This window comes from Dermacentor variabilis, chromosome 2 (assembly GCF_050947875.1).
Source record: "Dermacentor variabilis isolate Ectoservices chromosome 2, ASM5094787v1, whole genome shotgun sequence".
Classification (NCBI taxonomy): Eukaryota; Metazoa; Arthropoda; class Arachnida; order Ixodida; family Ixodidae; genus Dermacentor; species Dermacentor variabilis.
In genome coordinates, this window is record NC_134569.1 from 12658743 (window position 1) to 12672460 (window position 13718).

At 44.2% G+C, this 13718-nt stretch overlaps 1 protein-coding gene across 1 annotated transcript in view; it reads right to left on the reverse strand.

The window, feature by feature from the left end:
• The window catches only part of LOC142571368 (eukaryotic initiation factor 4A-I-like), a 61628-nt gene that overhangs the window by 10505 nt on the left and 37405 nt on the right, over positions 1-13718 (reverse strand). The window contains exon 8 of the mRNA XM_075679653.1: positions 813-982. Coding sequence (XP_075535768.1) covers positions 813-982 — 170 coding nt within the window. The remainder of the gene's footprint in view (positions 1-812; positions 983-13718) is intronic.

Sequence of the window (13718 nt, forward strand, 5' to 3'; positions counted from 1 at the left end):
CATGCAACATGTTCCCAGCTCCCTATCATGTTTCATTACTGTGCCAGGTTTTCCACAAGCAAGGAACTTATAAATTCTTATAAAACAAACTAATGAAGATATCCTTATGAAATTTTAGATTTGTATCTTTATAGCAATGTGCAGTGTGTTACAAATTTCAGCCCTTTCTGTCAAGAAACAAAAAGGTTAGTTCTGATCCCTTCCTCTTCCCTTAAGCCGGAGACATCGTTTCGCGGTATTTGTTTTTAACCCTTTGAGGGTCGAATTATTTTGAAAAAGCTTTCCCAGGTGGTCAAATAACTTTATTGCGGATCTTGAATGAACAAGATATATAAAGTCGGGAATAAATAGTAAAAAAAAAAAAATTAGGAACAGTATTTTGGTGTCGGCATCACTCAGAACTGCAAAATGTTCAATAGTATTTTAGAGTGTGGTACCCCTTGAAACACGGGTCTCTGCACAGCGCCTTATCGCAGTCCACACCTAAAAGGCGTGTATGTTCTCTTGGAGCAACGAGTTGTGTTGGTACACACATGAAATCTTCTCTGCATGCGGCTGCCTTGGGCAAAGGTATGGGGCACCCTCTCGCGCAAGTGGATTGCCGCAGAGAGCGAGAATTACATCATTATTTGCAAGTATTTGTGCCCATCACTAACACATTTAGCTTTAACAAAACATGTTGATGCACTAGATGTTGCTAAAAAATGTCACTCTGCCCTTGCTGAACAAGAGAACTGTACTGCTGCTTGGAGAAAGTGCAAGCTATCGGTCATTATTCATGACTCATGCAGATCACCAAGAGAAGAACTTGCCTGTGGATGTAGTTTTCCCTGTTGGTGGGCAGGTCAAAGTTTATGACCAAGGACACTTGTTGAACATCAATGCCTCGGGCAAGCAGGTCAGTCGTGATCAGCACTCGACTCGAACCTGACCGGAACTCGCGCATGATCACGTCACGTTCTTTTTGGCCCATGTCTCCGTGCTAACCACAAGGAGGGAAAAGAACAAAACTAAATACAAGAACCAGAATGCTGACAAGTCATTTCAACAAATTCCAAAAGCAAACTATGAAGGCCAATAAAATTGTTAAGAAACACAAGGGGGCTTTAAAATTGTGATCTGACTTTACTTCAAAAGTCGCTGTTCAAAATAAACTGTCAACCTTGGGCTGTGGCAAGCATCTATATCAGGGTGTCTACAAAGTTCACATTTCCAAATTCCCCAAGTTCTCCAGCTTTTCCGCGAGTGCCTTTGCAAGATTCCCTGAGTGATGCAGAACTATGTTTTATGTCAAGACGAGCAGAAACAATATCGCCCAATGCTGTCACTCTCTAGTAAGCATATGAAAAAAAATTTCAAAAACGGCTTAATCTAGTTTGAATACTAAGGAGTAGTGTTTATGTTATTCAGAAAGAGAACATAAGGGAGGGGTTAGAAAAATGCCTAGCAAATGAAATGTCTTCGAAAAAAATTGCAAATCGAGTCGGACATTCTCAAATATGAATAAAAAGGAGATACATACAGAAGCAAATATTTTAGAATATGAGCTATTTCCATCAACTGATAGAAAGCTCAGTGGTATAAAGCCCGAACTTTGTCACAATTTATATTATCTCTCAACAGCTCATAAGTCAACCTCAACTGTCCTGACTTACTCTCAGCAAGTGCATGACGCCTCATTGTTGTGTTTCACTGCTTTAAAGAGTTTGTTTTGGTTTGGATGAGGGATACATGCAGCTCGGCATCAGCCAACACTTTGTCTTCTCAACTCAAGCTCCTTCAAAAGGGCACCAGCACGCTTGATTTTCCGTTCATTCCTCAATGCATAGGTCCTTTGTTCTTGTCCTCCTTCCGCCACTCGTTCGCCCCACGGACCATTTGAAGCATCTTCTTGGTCAGTAGCACAGTCCATGTCTGACTTTTCGAACTCCCTAGGGTCCGCGGAAACATCCGAAAAATCATACAGTTGGAAAAAATAAATGCACGTCACTAACTGTCCTTAAGAGCTCAAAACGCCTCAGCGCATTCGAAAACGCTCTGAAGGCCTGTCGGTACACATGTTAGGCATATCGGTGCTCGTACTGTGACGGGAAATACAGGGTGCACGCGTGTATAATTAAGGAATACATACTGTGTCCCGTGGCAATAGCCCCTTCCGACACTTGTTATGCTTCACTGCAATAATTTGGCGTATGCTTCACCAAGTAACATTTCTGTACGGAGGCGAAGCTGCCTTTCGGGAACCGGCATTAGGCAACGCACCGTGCTTTCCAAGCTTCTAAGCCAATCGCGAGGATACAAAGATGGAGTCCGTGCCATTGCTGACAGCAGCGAATTCTTTCAATAAACAACAAGCACCCTACGGCAAGAAGCTTAATAGCGAACATCGAAGCAGCTAGGCCTAGCGTTGCCGCAAGGGAGCTACGGTTGCCAACGGATCTGCACGAGAGAGCGCCGGTTCGAGGCAGTGAGGTAATCAAAACAGCAGCGGTGGTGGCTTTGATTAATGCTGTTTCGGACCTGCAGTTACGGCAAAACGTCCGGAAAATCGGACACCGAAGAGTTCTTGCGTCCGAAATTTCTGACGTTCTGATACATTGACTCTATAGGGTACGTGGTGGTGCCGCGAAGCCGTCCAAGTTATCGGGAATCCAGAAAGTCAGAATAACCTTAATAACAGAGAAATCGAGGTAAATGCAGGACATAGCAGATTCAAGCACTTGCCCGATGACGAAAGCACTACTCAGTTAAATTCTGTCAATAGTACTCTACTCATTGCAAAGAAACATCCTCTTATTCTATTATAGGATGAAATAAAATGCTATTTGTCCAGTTTGATTTCATATTTAAAAGAAAACTAATTGAAATTACTGTTGATAATGACGCGGGCAGTCGAAAGGTTTCGTTTTCACTCGACTCTGCGCTGCCCACGCTTTCGTGTTTCAGTACTTTCCTGATCGCGCAGTGCTGCACTGGTTTTGCTCGCTCGCAAAACTCGCACAAACTATAAGTAGCAGAGGATTCAACTTCCATGTGATGTCACGGGATGCCCGAACGGTCTACGCCACTCGACCAAAAAGCAGCTGCAGTGGCGTCTGTCGGGCGCCATTTTACTCACTGATAGCAGCAAAGGGCAGTGATGGCGCATGCAACGTCACCACTCCCGCAGTTGGGTGACGGGAGATTTGAATTTCGAAAAACATTCGGACCCTTCAGACAATTTTCTCTTGGCAAGAGAGGTCTCTTCTTGGCCCGAAACAAGCATTGTGAGGTTTCTGGAAAGATATGTAAACATTCCACGTCGACTTAGTATTTGCCTTTAGTGTCCCTTTAAGCTCAGCACGATCCTACTGCGACAAAGCTCCTGTGAAGTGACAGTTCATACTTGGACGAAACAGGCTTGTAGCACCAGTGATTGAGGTCCCATGGCAAAAGTTCCATTGGCACCTCACCCAAAACCAGTGCCATAATTTCTGACCTTGCGACAGCTGCAACCGTCTTGAAAGTCTACGGTCCCAGTGCTTTTAAAGGTCATTGGCATGCAAACTGCAAATGCCACGAAGATATCAGACAGAAAGCTTTTTTCATGATTTTTGTTACTTGAACTGAACCCCCCTGTTACACCTGAATATTGGCAATATTTACCATTTAAGAGGGGTCATGAACCACCCGTTGCGCTTGGTGAGAAAAAGATGCAACCCACGCAAAACATGCACAGCTGGGAACATCTCAGCCAAATTATGCAGTCATGTGCAGCACATGGAGCTCACAAGCAGAATGCGAAGTCACCTCTCTCACACTCTTTTCAACAGAAATTTACTCATCACTCTTTACTGGCTGCTACATTTCGTCACAGCAGATTCCCATACACAGCTGCTATTGGCCAATAGCCGACGTCAATCAAGGGGTGTTTGGATCAGTGCATTGCCTCCTACTATTACTGTGTATTTTTATTCACGCAGTTTAATAAACAGGTTTAAGTAAACAAAAATATGCTTGCGAATTTTTACAATTACTTCCTTCCAGAACAAGTGGGTTTCTGCTTATGCTCGGCTGCGGTTGTCCGCATAGGAATTAACCTTGGCAACACTGCTTATCTGATGGTGCAGCGGTGGCGTAGAGGTAGAACACCCGCCTCGCATGCAAGAGGTCCGTGGTTCGAATCCAGGTGCCGCGCAACTTTCCACCGGATTTAAAAAAAAAAAAATGCGCATGTTGATAAAATTGCATGAACAGGCCTGGAGTGTGGCCTGAACCCGGTGACCAGAACCGGTAACGCACTCCCTCACCAGAGCAGGACTGGCCACCCGGGTGCAGTACTTGGCCACAACCTCCTATATGAACACAAATCAGATGTATGCAATATGGATAGAATTGAACATGCTCTCAGGAAGAGAGGAAGTTTAAAAAGAGTGAAGAAGAAACTAGGAATTGGCATCAATCAGATATATGCGTTAAAGCCGGCAATATCATTACTAATATGGATAAGGTAGTTCAAGTGGCTGAGGAGTTCTATAGAAATTTATACAGTACCAGTGGCACCCACGACGAGAATGGAAGAGAGAATAGTCTAGAGGAATTCAAAATCCCACAGGTAACGCCGGAAGAAGTAAAGAAAGCCTTGGGAGCTATGCAAAGGGGGAAGGCAGCTGAGGGAGGATCAGGTAACAGCAGATTTGTTGAAGGATGGTGGGCAGATTGTTCTAGAGAAACTGGCCACCCTGTATACGCAATGCCTCATGACCTCGAGCGTACCGGAATCTTGGAAGAACGTGAACGTAATCCTAGTCCATAAGAAAGGGGACGCCAAAGACTTGAAAAATTATAGAGCGATCAGCTTACTGTCAGTTGCCTACAAACTATTTACTAAGGTAATCGCAAATAGAATCAGGAACAGCTTAGACTTCTGTCAAGCAAAGGACCAGGCAGGATTCCGTAAAGGCTACTCAACAATAGACCATATTCACACTATCAGTCAGGTGATAGAGAAATGTGCGGAATACAACCAACCCTTATATATAGCTTTCATTGATTACAAGAAAGCGTTTGATTCTGTCCAAACCTCAGCACTCATGGAAGCATTATGAAATCAGGGTGTAGATAAGCCGTATGTAAAAATACTGAAAGATATCTATAGCGGCTCCACAGCCACCATAGTCCTCCATAAAAGAAGCAACAAAATCCCAATAAAGAAAGGAGTCAGGCAGGGAGATACGATCTCTCCAATGCTATTCACTGCGTGTTTACAGGAGGTATTCAGAGACCTGGATTGGGAAGAATTGGGGATAAATGTTAATGGAGAATACCTTAGTAACTTGCGATTCGCTGATGATATTGCCTTGCTTAGTAACTCAGGGGACCAATTGCAATGCATGCTCACTGACCTGGAGAGGCAAAGCAGAAGAGTGGGTCTAAAAATTAATCTGCAGTAAACTAATGTTTAACAGTCTCGGAAAAGAACAGCAATTTACAATAGGTGGCGAGGCACTGGAAGTGGTAAGGGAATACATCTACATAGGGCAGGTAGCGACGGCGGATCCGGATCATGAGACGGAAATAATCAGAAGAATAAGAATGGGCTGGGGTGCGTTTGGCAGGCATTCTCAGATCATGAACAGCAGGTTGCCATTATCCCTCAAGAGAAAAGTGTATAATAGCTGTGTCTTACCAGTACGCACCTACGGGGCAGAAACCTGGAGGCTTACGAAAAGGGTTCTACTTAAATTGAGGACGACGCAACAAGCTATGGAAAGAAGAATATGGGTGTAACATTAAGGGATAAGAAAAGAGCAGATTGGGTGAGGGAACAAAAAGCAAGTTAATGACATGTTAGTTGAAATCAAGAAAAAGAAATGGGCATGGGCATGGGCCGGACATGTAATGAGGAGGGAAGATAACCGATGGTCATTAAGGGTTACCGACTGGATGCATCAATCAAATCAAAGCAACTTTATTCCGCAACTTTACAAGGCAAAAAAGTTTGCAAGAGAAGGGAAAAGAAGAGTAGCAGGGGGCGGCAGAAAGTTAGGTGGGCGGATGAAATTAATAAGTTTGCAGGGACAATATGGCTACAATTAGTACATGACCGGGGTTGTTGGAGAAGTATGGGAGAGGCCTTTGCCCTGCAGTGGGCATAACCAGGCTGATGATGATGATGACACTGCTTATCGGTGTTGTGGCCTTCTGGTCTCAGTAATTTCGACTAGTTTTTCGACAGTGAGCAACAACTGCAGACCCTACTCTCCGCCTACATCATAGAAAGGATTGACACCTCTGAATGGGTTTCTCTCATCATTGCAGATCTGAAGAAAGATGGCACCATACGTCTGTGTTAACCTGAGGGAACCAAACAAAGCCATTGTGTGGTCATAAACTTCACGCTGCCTCACACTGAAGCACTGCTACATGCCCTAAATGGTGCCCACCCCATCTTAAATCTAGACCTCGCCATTGCATACCGGATCCAAGTTCTGCTGCACCCTGACAGCAGGGATCTCGCAGCATTTGTAACACACGAGGGTCTTATTTTTAGGTTTAAAAATGTCTTTTTGGATTGATGTCAGCCCTAGCAGCTTTTCAGCAGCTCATGACAAGCTGCCAAGGTGTTTTTTCCTACATAAATGACACAATCGTCTTCAGGAAGACAGAAAAAGAACATCGGGAGAACCTGCATCACAAGTTCCCGACAAGCCCATTTTGTGCTTGTTTGTTTAGTTTGGGTCCCAGACAGCGCTCTGCTGACTCCAAGTTCTTAAAACGTTTGCGTTGTGAAATTCCAGATATGGGCGTCCATGTGCAAGGGCCAATGCCAGAACTAATAACGTACAACAGTGTGTTAAAATTGCTCACTAACCGAAATCTTTCTTCGGCCAGTGGGCCCGACGACGTTCCTTGTTATGTCTAAGGTCTGTGCTGAACTTTTTGCGCATTACTTCATTATCCTGTACTCAATCTTTGGATACAGGAATAATACCCCAGGAATGGAAAAAACACTGATGTAGTGCCCATTCATAAGAGTGGTTCTAAAACATAGTTGGTAATTACAGGCCAATCTCATAAGTATCAGTTGCAGAACTTTTCAACACAATTTATAGCGCAATGATGAAACACTTGGAACAAAATCAATTCTTCACTCATGCTCAGCATGGTTTTCGATCAGGTTACTAGTGTACAATGCAGCTCATAGAATTCAGCCATGATATTGTTTCATCATTTGACCTTGCGTTACAAACTAATTGTACTGTCTTAGATTAAAAAAAAGCGTTTGATTTGGTACCTCATGACTTGCCAGTATATAATCTGGCTTTACTTAACCTGCCTACTTCTCTCCTAAAATGGCTTCAATGTTATCTTCAGGGACGTAAGCAGCATGTGCTGATTAATGGGTCCTGGTCTGATTATGTTGCTGTATCTTCGGGAGTTCCTCAGGAGTTAGTTCTAGGGACCCTGCTGTTTCTAGTGTATATTATTGATATTATGAAAGATGTGACTTGTAAAATATGTCTATAAGCAGATTATTGTGTTGTCTACTGTGATTGATTATTCAGATTCATTTCATTTGCAGAGCAACTTGGACCATATTCAACAATGGTGCTCGAAGTGAAAAATGTACTTAAATCCAAAAAGTGTCAGGTTATCTCTATCACGCGCAGGCATCATCCTTTCCTAGCCGAATATGGATTAGATTCTGTTCAACTCTCAAGAGTATGTAATTACAAATAACTTGGCGTTTGCTTTTCCTCTGACCTAACATAGAATAAGCATGTTGAGCATGTTCCATCTAAAGCTTGTGGAATGCTATTTTAAGATGAAATTTTAAAATGGCACCGCTAAAAGTTAAAAAGCTTCTATATTTAGCTTACGTTTGGCCTATATTGGAGTATACTTGTGTTGTTTGGAGTCCTCGACTTCATATTTAACAGACATGCTTGAACGTGTACAAAACTGATACAAACTGTGTCAAGAGATAACTTCCATAGTAGTGTTACTAATATTAAGAGGGGACCTGCTATTAAATTAATGTTCATCATCTTTTTTCATCAATATTAATGAAACTTTCCAGTCTTGTTAAGATTTTTGTGCTGATTTCAAATATGTAATTTTTCCAATAGGCCATTTAGTTCTGAAGATAAATGAAATTCATTGTCCATCGTTTGCAGAAACAATAGAAAAAGAGCTGCACTACAAAAATTCATATTGGCACATGCCTAGGTATTAAAAAACATAACACAATGGTAGGAATACTTTTTGATATATTAAATATTAGTAATTTTATGGCAATTCAATCTTCACTGTTCCAATTGTGGGTGCCCTATTGTCTGATCTAAAGCAGAACTGAAAACTTTTAAAGCATAAATTCCAAAATCTGTTCCTACCCCTGTGTGCTTTGTACAACGAAAATTATGCCTCTACCTGCCTTGAAGGCAGAGATATTGTTGCTACAAATCAGCAAGAAGTCAAAAGTTGGTGTTTTGAGAAAAAAGAAATAAAGTCATTTTTAATGAAAAGTGCAGAAAGAATTGTGCACTATTTTGCAGTGAAAGTGGTTAAAAGCTACCAGGAATGTAGTCACTTTGACTAAGACCACCCAAATGGCATTTTCTGAAAGCATTCTGCATGCCGTAGTGGTCTTGTGCTTTCTTGCAAATGCAACTGCTCGACGGCGGTCCTTCTCCACCATGCGTTTCATGCTTGGTATTCCAGGGTTGAGGTGCAGCTCTTTCAGTATTGCTGCAGAGGTAGTCTCACAGCCAGTGTTGAATTTCATGAATGCCTCAGCTACTGCGGCTTGCATGAACAGTGAAGCATGCTGTTCCTTTGGAGCCAGTGCCCATATCAGGGAGTGGAGAGGCTCATTGCTGTCCTGAGTACTGCCCCGTAAGCACTGCTCAAAGAGCCTTTCATCAGACAGGCGCTCATAAATTGACAACAGGGCTTCACAGACATGAGGAGGCAAATTGTAGCGGTGCTTAGGGGCTGCCTCACCCTTAGCGCTTGCTGCATTTTGCCGGCACCACGAGCTTGGTCCTGGTGGACAATAGCTGTGGTCTGATACCAAGTCATTTGATGTTGTGCAGTGATAAGTGGCCATCACAGCCCTTTTCATTCCCTGCACATCACCCTTGTGAGTCTTCAGGGCCCAGCCATAATGTGTCAGCTTTGTGACTAAGTCGGTAGTCAGTTTGCCTTTACCACCAAGTCTCTCCCATCCAGGTCCCTTATGCTTTGCGATAAGGTTTCGCAAGCTTGTGCCCATACGTTTCTGTACATGGTTTGTAATCTTCCTTTTCCAATGAAATGTATCCATGCACTCTGGCTTCCTGCAGCACAAGGAAAGCGCGACTGGCACCATCCGAGAGTAGGGTGGTGTACCTAAGGTTATGCCGTTGCAGTGACCTCTGGAAAAGCATGAGGGCAGCTTCAACTTCCATTTCGCCGGCCTTCTTGAAGGTGTTTTTCTGACTGGCATGGCTCTCCTTCCAAGCTTTATAACTCGGGTCATTATCCTTTGGTCCACGCTCACAACCAGCGCAGTAGTTGCTGAGCACCACATAGTTGATGACTAGCCCCGTAAACAGCTCTATGACGGCGCCTAGGCCAATGTGAGACGAGTGGCCGTGTGTCATCCAGGAACCGTCGTATGACACGGCAATATTTCCTGGATTTCCAAGCTCCAATTCGTCGTACAGTTGCAACTGTAGATGAAAGAAACATAAAAGAAACAAAGACTTGAGAGCGATGCCTGTGAAATAAATTTCAGGTTGGCAACCTCCGCATTTTTCCCGAGTTGCGTTTCAGAGTGGCATCTACATCCATGACGCTTCTCCTCGTCGCATTTCGGAAACATTTTCTGCAGAAGAGGCCTAACATGGTTGCTGTCACTAAGGGGTAGGTTGTGTTCGATGAGGAATTCTGTAAACAGGCACTCCACACGTATGACACTGTCGTCGCAGTTGTTCCAGAGAAAGTTTACCATGTTGTCTTGCTGCTCAGCGGTGCGAACATAGCTTTGATGCTTCGCTGTGGAAACGTGCAGTTTCAAGTCGTCTTTGCCATCGTGTGCTGACGTCGCATCCACACGTACAAAATGCATTATGTTCTTTTCCTGATGTCAAAAATCACGAAAATTCAGAAGTATAAGATCACAAAATCTACTGCAAATACCTTCTCTTGGGCTTTGATAGCGCCATGGCATCAAGCACACGAGGATTGTAACTTTACATGGAGCACCGCACACACATGGCCAAGCCAACACAATTATACACACAAGCAGCAGCAAGATGCACCATAGAGGAAGGCCTGCAAGAAATGCAAGAGCTACGTTGGCTCTGGCTTTGGTTGGCTTACTAGACACCGTCGTCAACTGCTTAGCCTATGATACCAATGGTGCTAGCGCAGCCGTTGTTGGTGATGCTGACAATTACGATGTGGCTGTAGATTCCGCAGTGCCCGTTTCGCAAAAACGATCATTGCGCGAACAGAGATCACTTTTCGGGAGATATAAGACGGCGATCGTACAATGAGAAAGTTCAGTCAAAAATCGGCAGTCTCCCGGACGAATCGGGAGGGTTGGCAAGTATGCGCTGGGTCTGAAAACTTGGTTAACGCTTTTCTCAAAATGATTTTTCTCCAGCTCAATGTGGCGGAAACTTTCATAACCTTTTTCTAGGTGTGTATTTGAACTGAAATTTTATATGCTCATTTCCAACATATATACCTGTGCAATGAACCAGAATAAAGGAAAATGATGGAATACTTTTGAATTCAAAGCTCATTTTGCAAAGAGGTCTCGTAAGAATTGCCACTTTTTTCTTTTGACATTAAAATATTTATTGTATAATATTTATCCTGGTTGACTGCATAGCCCAAACATTAAGCTAAACAAATGCCATAGTTTACTTTTACTCAATTAAGCCTTTCATTAGTAAGTTATCACAGTTGGGGTGACCACCATTTTTACCCCATTTTTTTACAAAATATTACCTGCCAAAAAATATAAATAAACAATATTTTGCACTCTAAACAGCTGGGTAAGGTAAATACACTATGCTTAGTCTGAAGAAAAAGTTACATCAACCCAAGAGCCTTCTTAATGTTTTGTTCTCTCTTTTAATGGCCTACCACCTTAAAGGGACACTAAAGGTTAATATTAAGTCAACGTGGACTGTTGAAATACCATCCCAGACACCTCGAAACGCTTGTTTCATGCGAAGAGACTTACTTTAAGAGAAAATGTGTTCTGAAGCATCCGCGTACCTCTAGCGCAATTCAAATCGCCTGCCCTCCGATCGAGGAGTGGTGACATCATGGTCTCATAGTGAAGTTGCGCGGTTGGTGAGCAAAACGGCGCCCGCAGTCGGCGCTACGGCTTTTCTGCGCAAAAAGCAAATGCATGGCCAGAAACAGAGCCAAGAGAGCCGACAGCAGCGAAAAAGCTGAACTCTGGTGGCTAGCGGAAGGGAAAGCGCACGACGATAATCTGGCGCTTTATTTTATGACGCTAACTTTGACGCTCATTGCAATGGACGACCCTGACAACGACACATTGGCTCGCGATGCTGGGCTCGACTTCAGCTATTTAAGGACTGATGAACATGAGCTGCTGCTGGGGGCTGCTCGCGCTGCCAGCGTCATTGCGTACTACAACGACGGCAACTGTATGTCATGGCTGTACATATTCGCACTTTTGTAGCTTTTCCTTCATGAAAACCAAATGCCGCACTCACCGCCTCGTCTTCGACCTGCAGTTGTTCTTGCGCTTCGGAGAATGCAGGCAAGACCGACGGAACAGCGCTACGGGAAAGCATTGCTTTGGAAGGCACTCCACACGACTTCAGTAAGTCGGTTTCGGAACTCGTAATCCTCTGGACGAGAGTGCAGCGAGCACACTATGCGATTTTTCGGCTCTTTGCCAACGCGCTGTGGCAGAGGTACAGCACTTAACCACTTTGAACGGAGAGGCTCATCCGTTGGCACACAGTGATAAGAAACGTTGGATTCACCGACATCATATGGATGTGGCATTCTCGCTGCATGTTCCAAATGCAAGTTTCGCGAGCCAGCAGAACCAGCACAGCATGACGCGATAACGAAACAACTGAAACTCCAAAGCACGCGCAGCGCAGAATCGAGTGCGCAGAGTCAAGCGAAAACGGAACCTTCTGACCACCCATACGACTGAAGGGTAACGTCAAAATGTTAGTTTTTCTTAGAATCGAACAGAAGTAGACAAGTAGCATTTTCTTCCGTCTTATAACCTAATGAAATGCCCTTTTTAATACGAGTAGTTGAGTACCAGTGACAAATTATGATGAGGAGTGCCTTCGTCATCGGGCTAGTACTCGAATGTCACTGGGGGGTCTCAAATCGTGTTATGCATTTACCTGAATTTCTCAGTTACTAAAGCTCTGTTCGCGATTATATTGACGCCTTAGACCTTCTAAAGCATTGCTTTATCACCTTAACTTGACTTTATAGTAACCTTTAGTGTCCCTTTAAAGGGCCTCTTGCCTGGCCACATGACAAATTTTGGTTATACATTGAAAGCTGTGATGCACCCTCCAGGCAGCGTTCTGTTGCAACAATTTTTCAAATTGGTGCATTAATAGTCGTGATAGAAATATTTCAGTGCTGCGAACCCATGATTTCAGGAGGCGAGTGCCACCGATGAGAGAGAGACCTCTCTATGAACAGAGTCCGCCGCACACTGCATTTTCGCTGTTTATAGTTTGTGTTGAAGCGAGAGGCAGCTACTGCCATGCTTCCTCACTCCAGCGTTTTGACTGGCTTTAGCTTGTCATCAAGTCAGATGTGTTCGTGTTTGCTTGCGAATGTGGGAGACCATGCTTGTTAATTTAGTTAGTACTGTACGGCTATGTAGTACAATACGGGTTCACAATGGAATTGGTGCCTTTTAGAATCGATTACAGTGGAACCTCCTTCATACGTTTTTCACCGGACCGGGGAAATAACGTAACAGCCGGGAAAACGCAACAGTGAGGAAAGCTCCGAAAATGAATGAAAAAAAGTGCAGCTTCAACTATAGACAATTTATTTCCCCAGAGTGCGCTTAGGACCTAAAAAAAGTCCAGAATGGTGGCTTGCAGTTTCTTTCGCTCGCTAGAAATCACCACACGTTCCTCAATAGCCTGGAAGGCCGCATTGCTGTCAGCGTCGCTGTGAGGTGCGACGTACCTGCGGAGGAGGTCCAGAGCTGCGACGGCTTCTCCAAAGCTAGGATTTGGCAACTCCCCGGCATTATGCGGCTCGTGCATCGCAGTCTGCGGCTTCACTCGCGACAGAGTTCCCAACGATCTCGGCGATGCTCTGACACTGACGTCACGACGACAGCATCCACGGCGACGTAATCGTCATATGCAAGTTTCCTTCCTTCATGGTCGTATGTGACTGCCATTTTGGCTTTCGGCGAGTTTTGGCCGCGCTTGGCTATGGAACTGGCGTGCGGCTTCTTGCTGCCAGTTTTATAGCCAAGCCCGGCCAAAACTCGTCAAAAGCCAAAATGGCAGTTGGAGCGCGTTGCCTACTAGAGCCCAGGCGGGTTCAGGGGGCTAAGTTGCGACGCATCATGTGGGATCGTTTTCACAGCTACTATGTAACAGCGGGGTTCCTTATACATTGGATTCTATGGAAGCTATGCCGGGACCGGATGAAAACGCTTAGCAGCCGGGAAAACGCAGCAGTGAGGAACGTAACAGCGG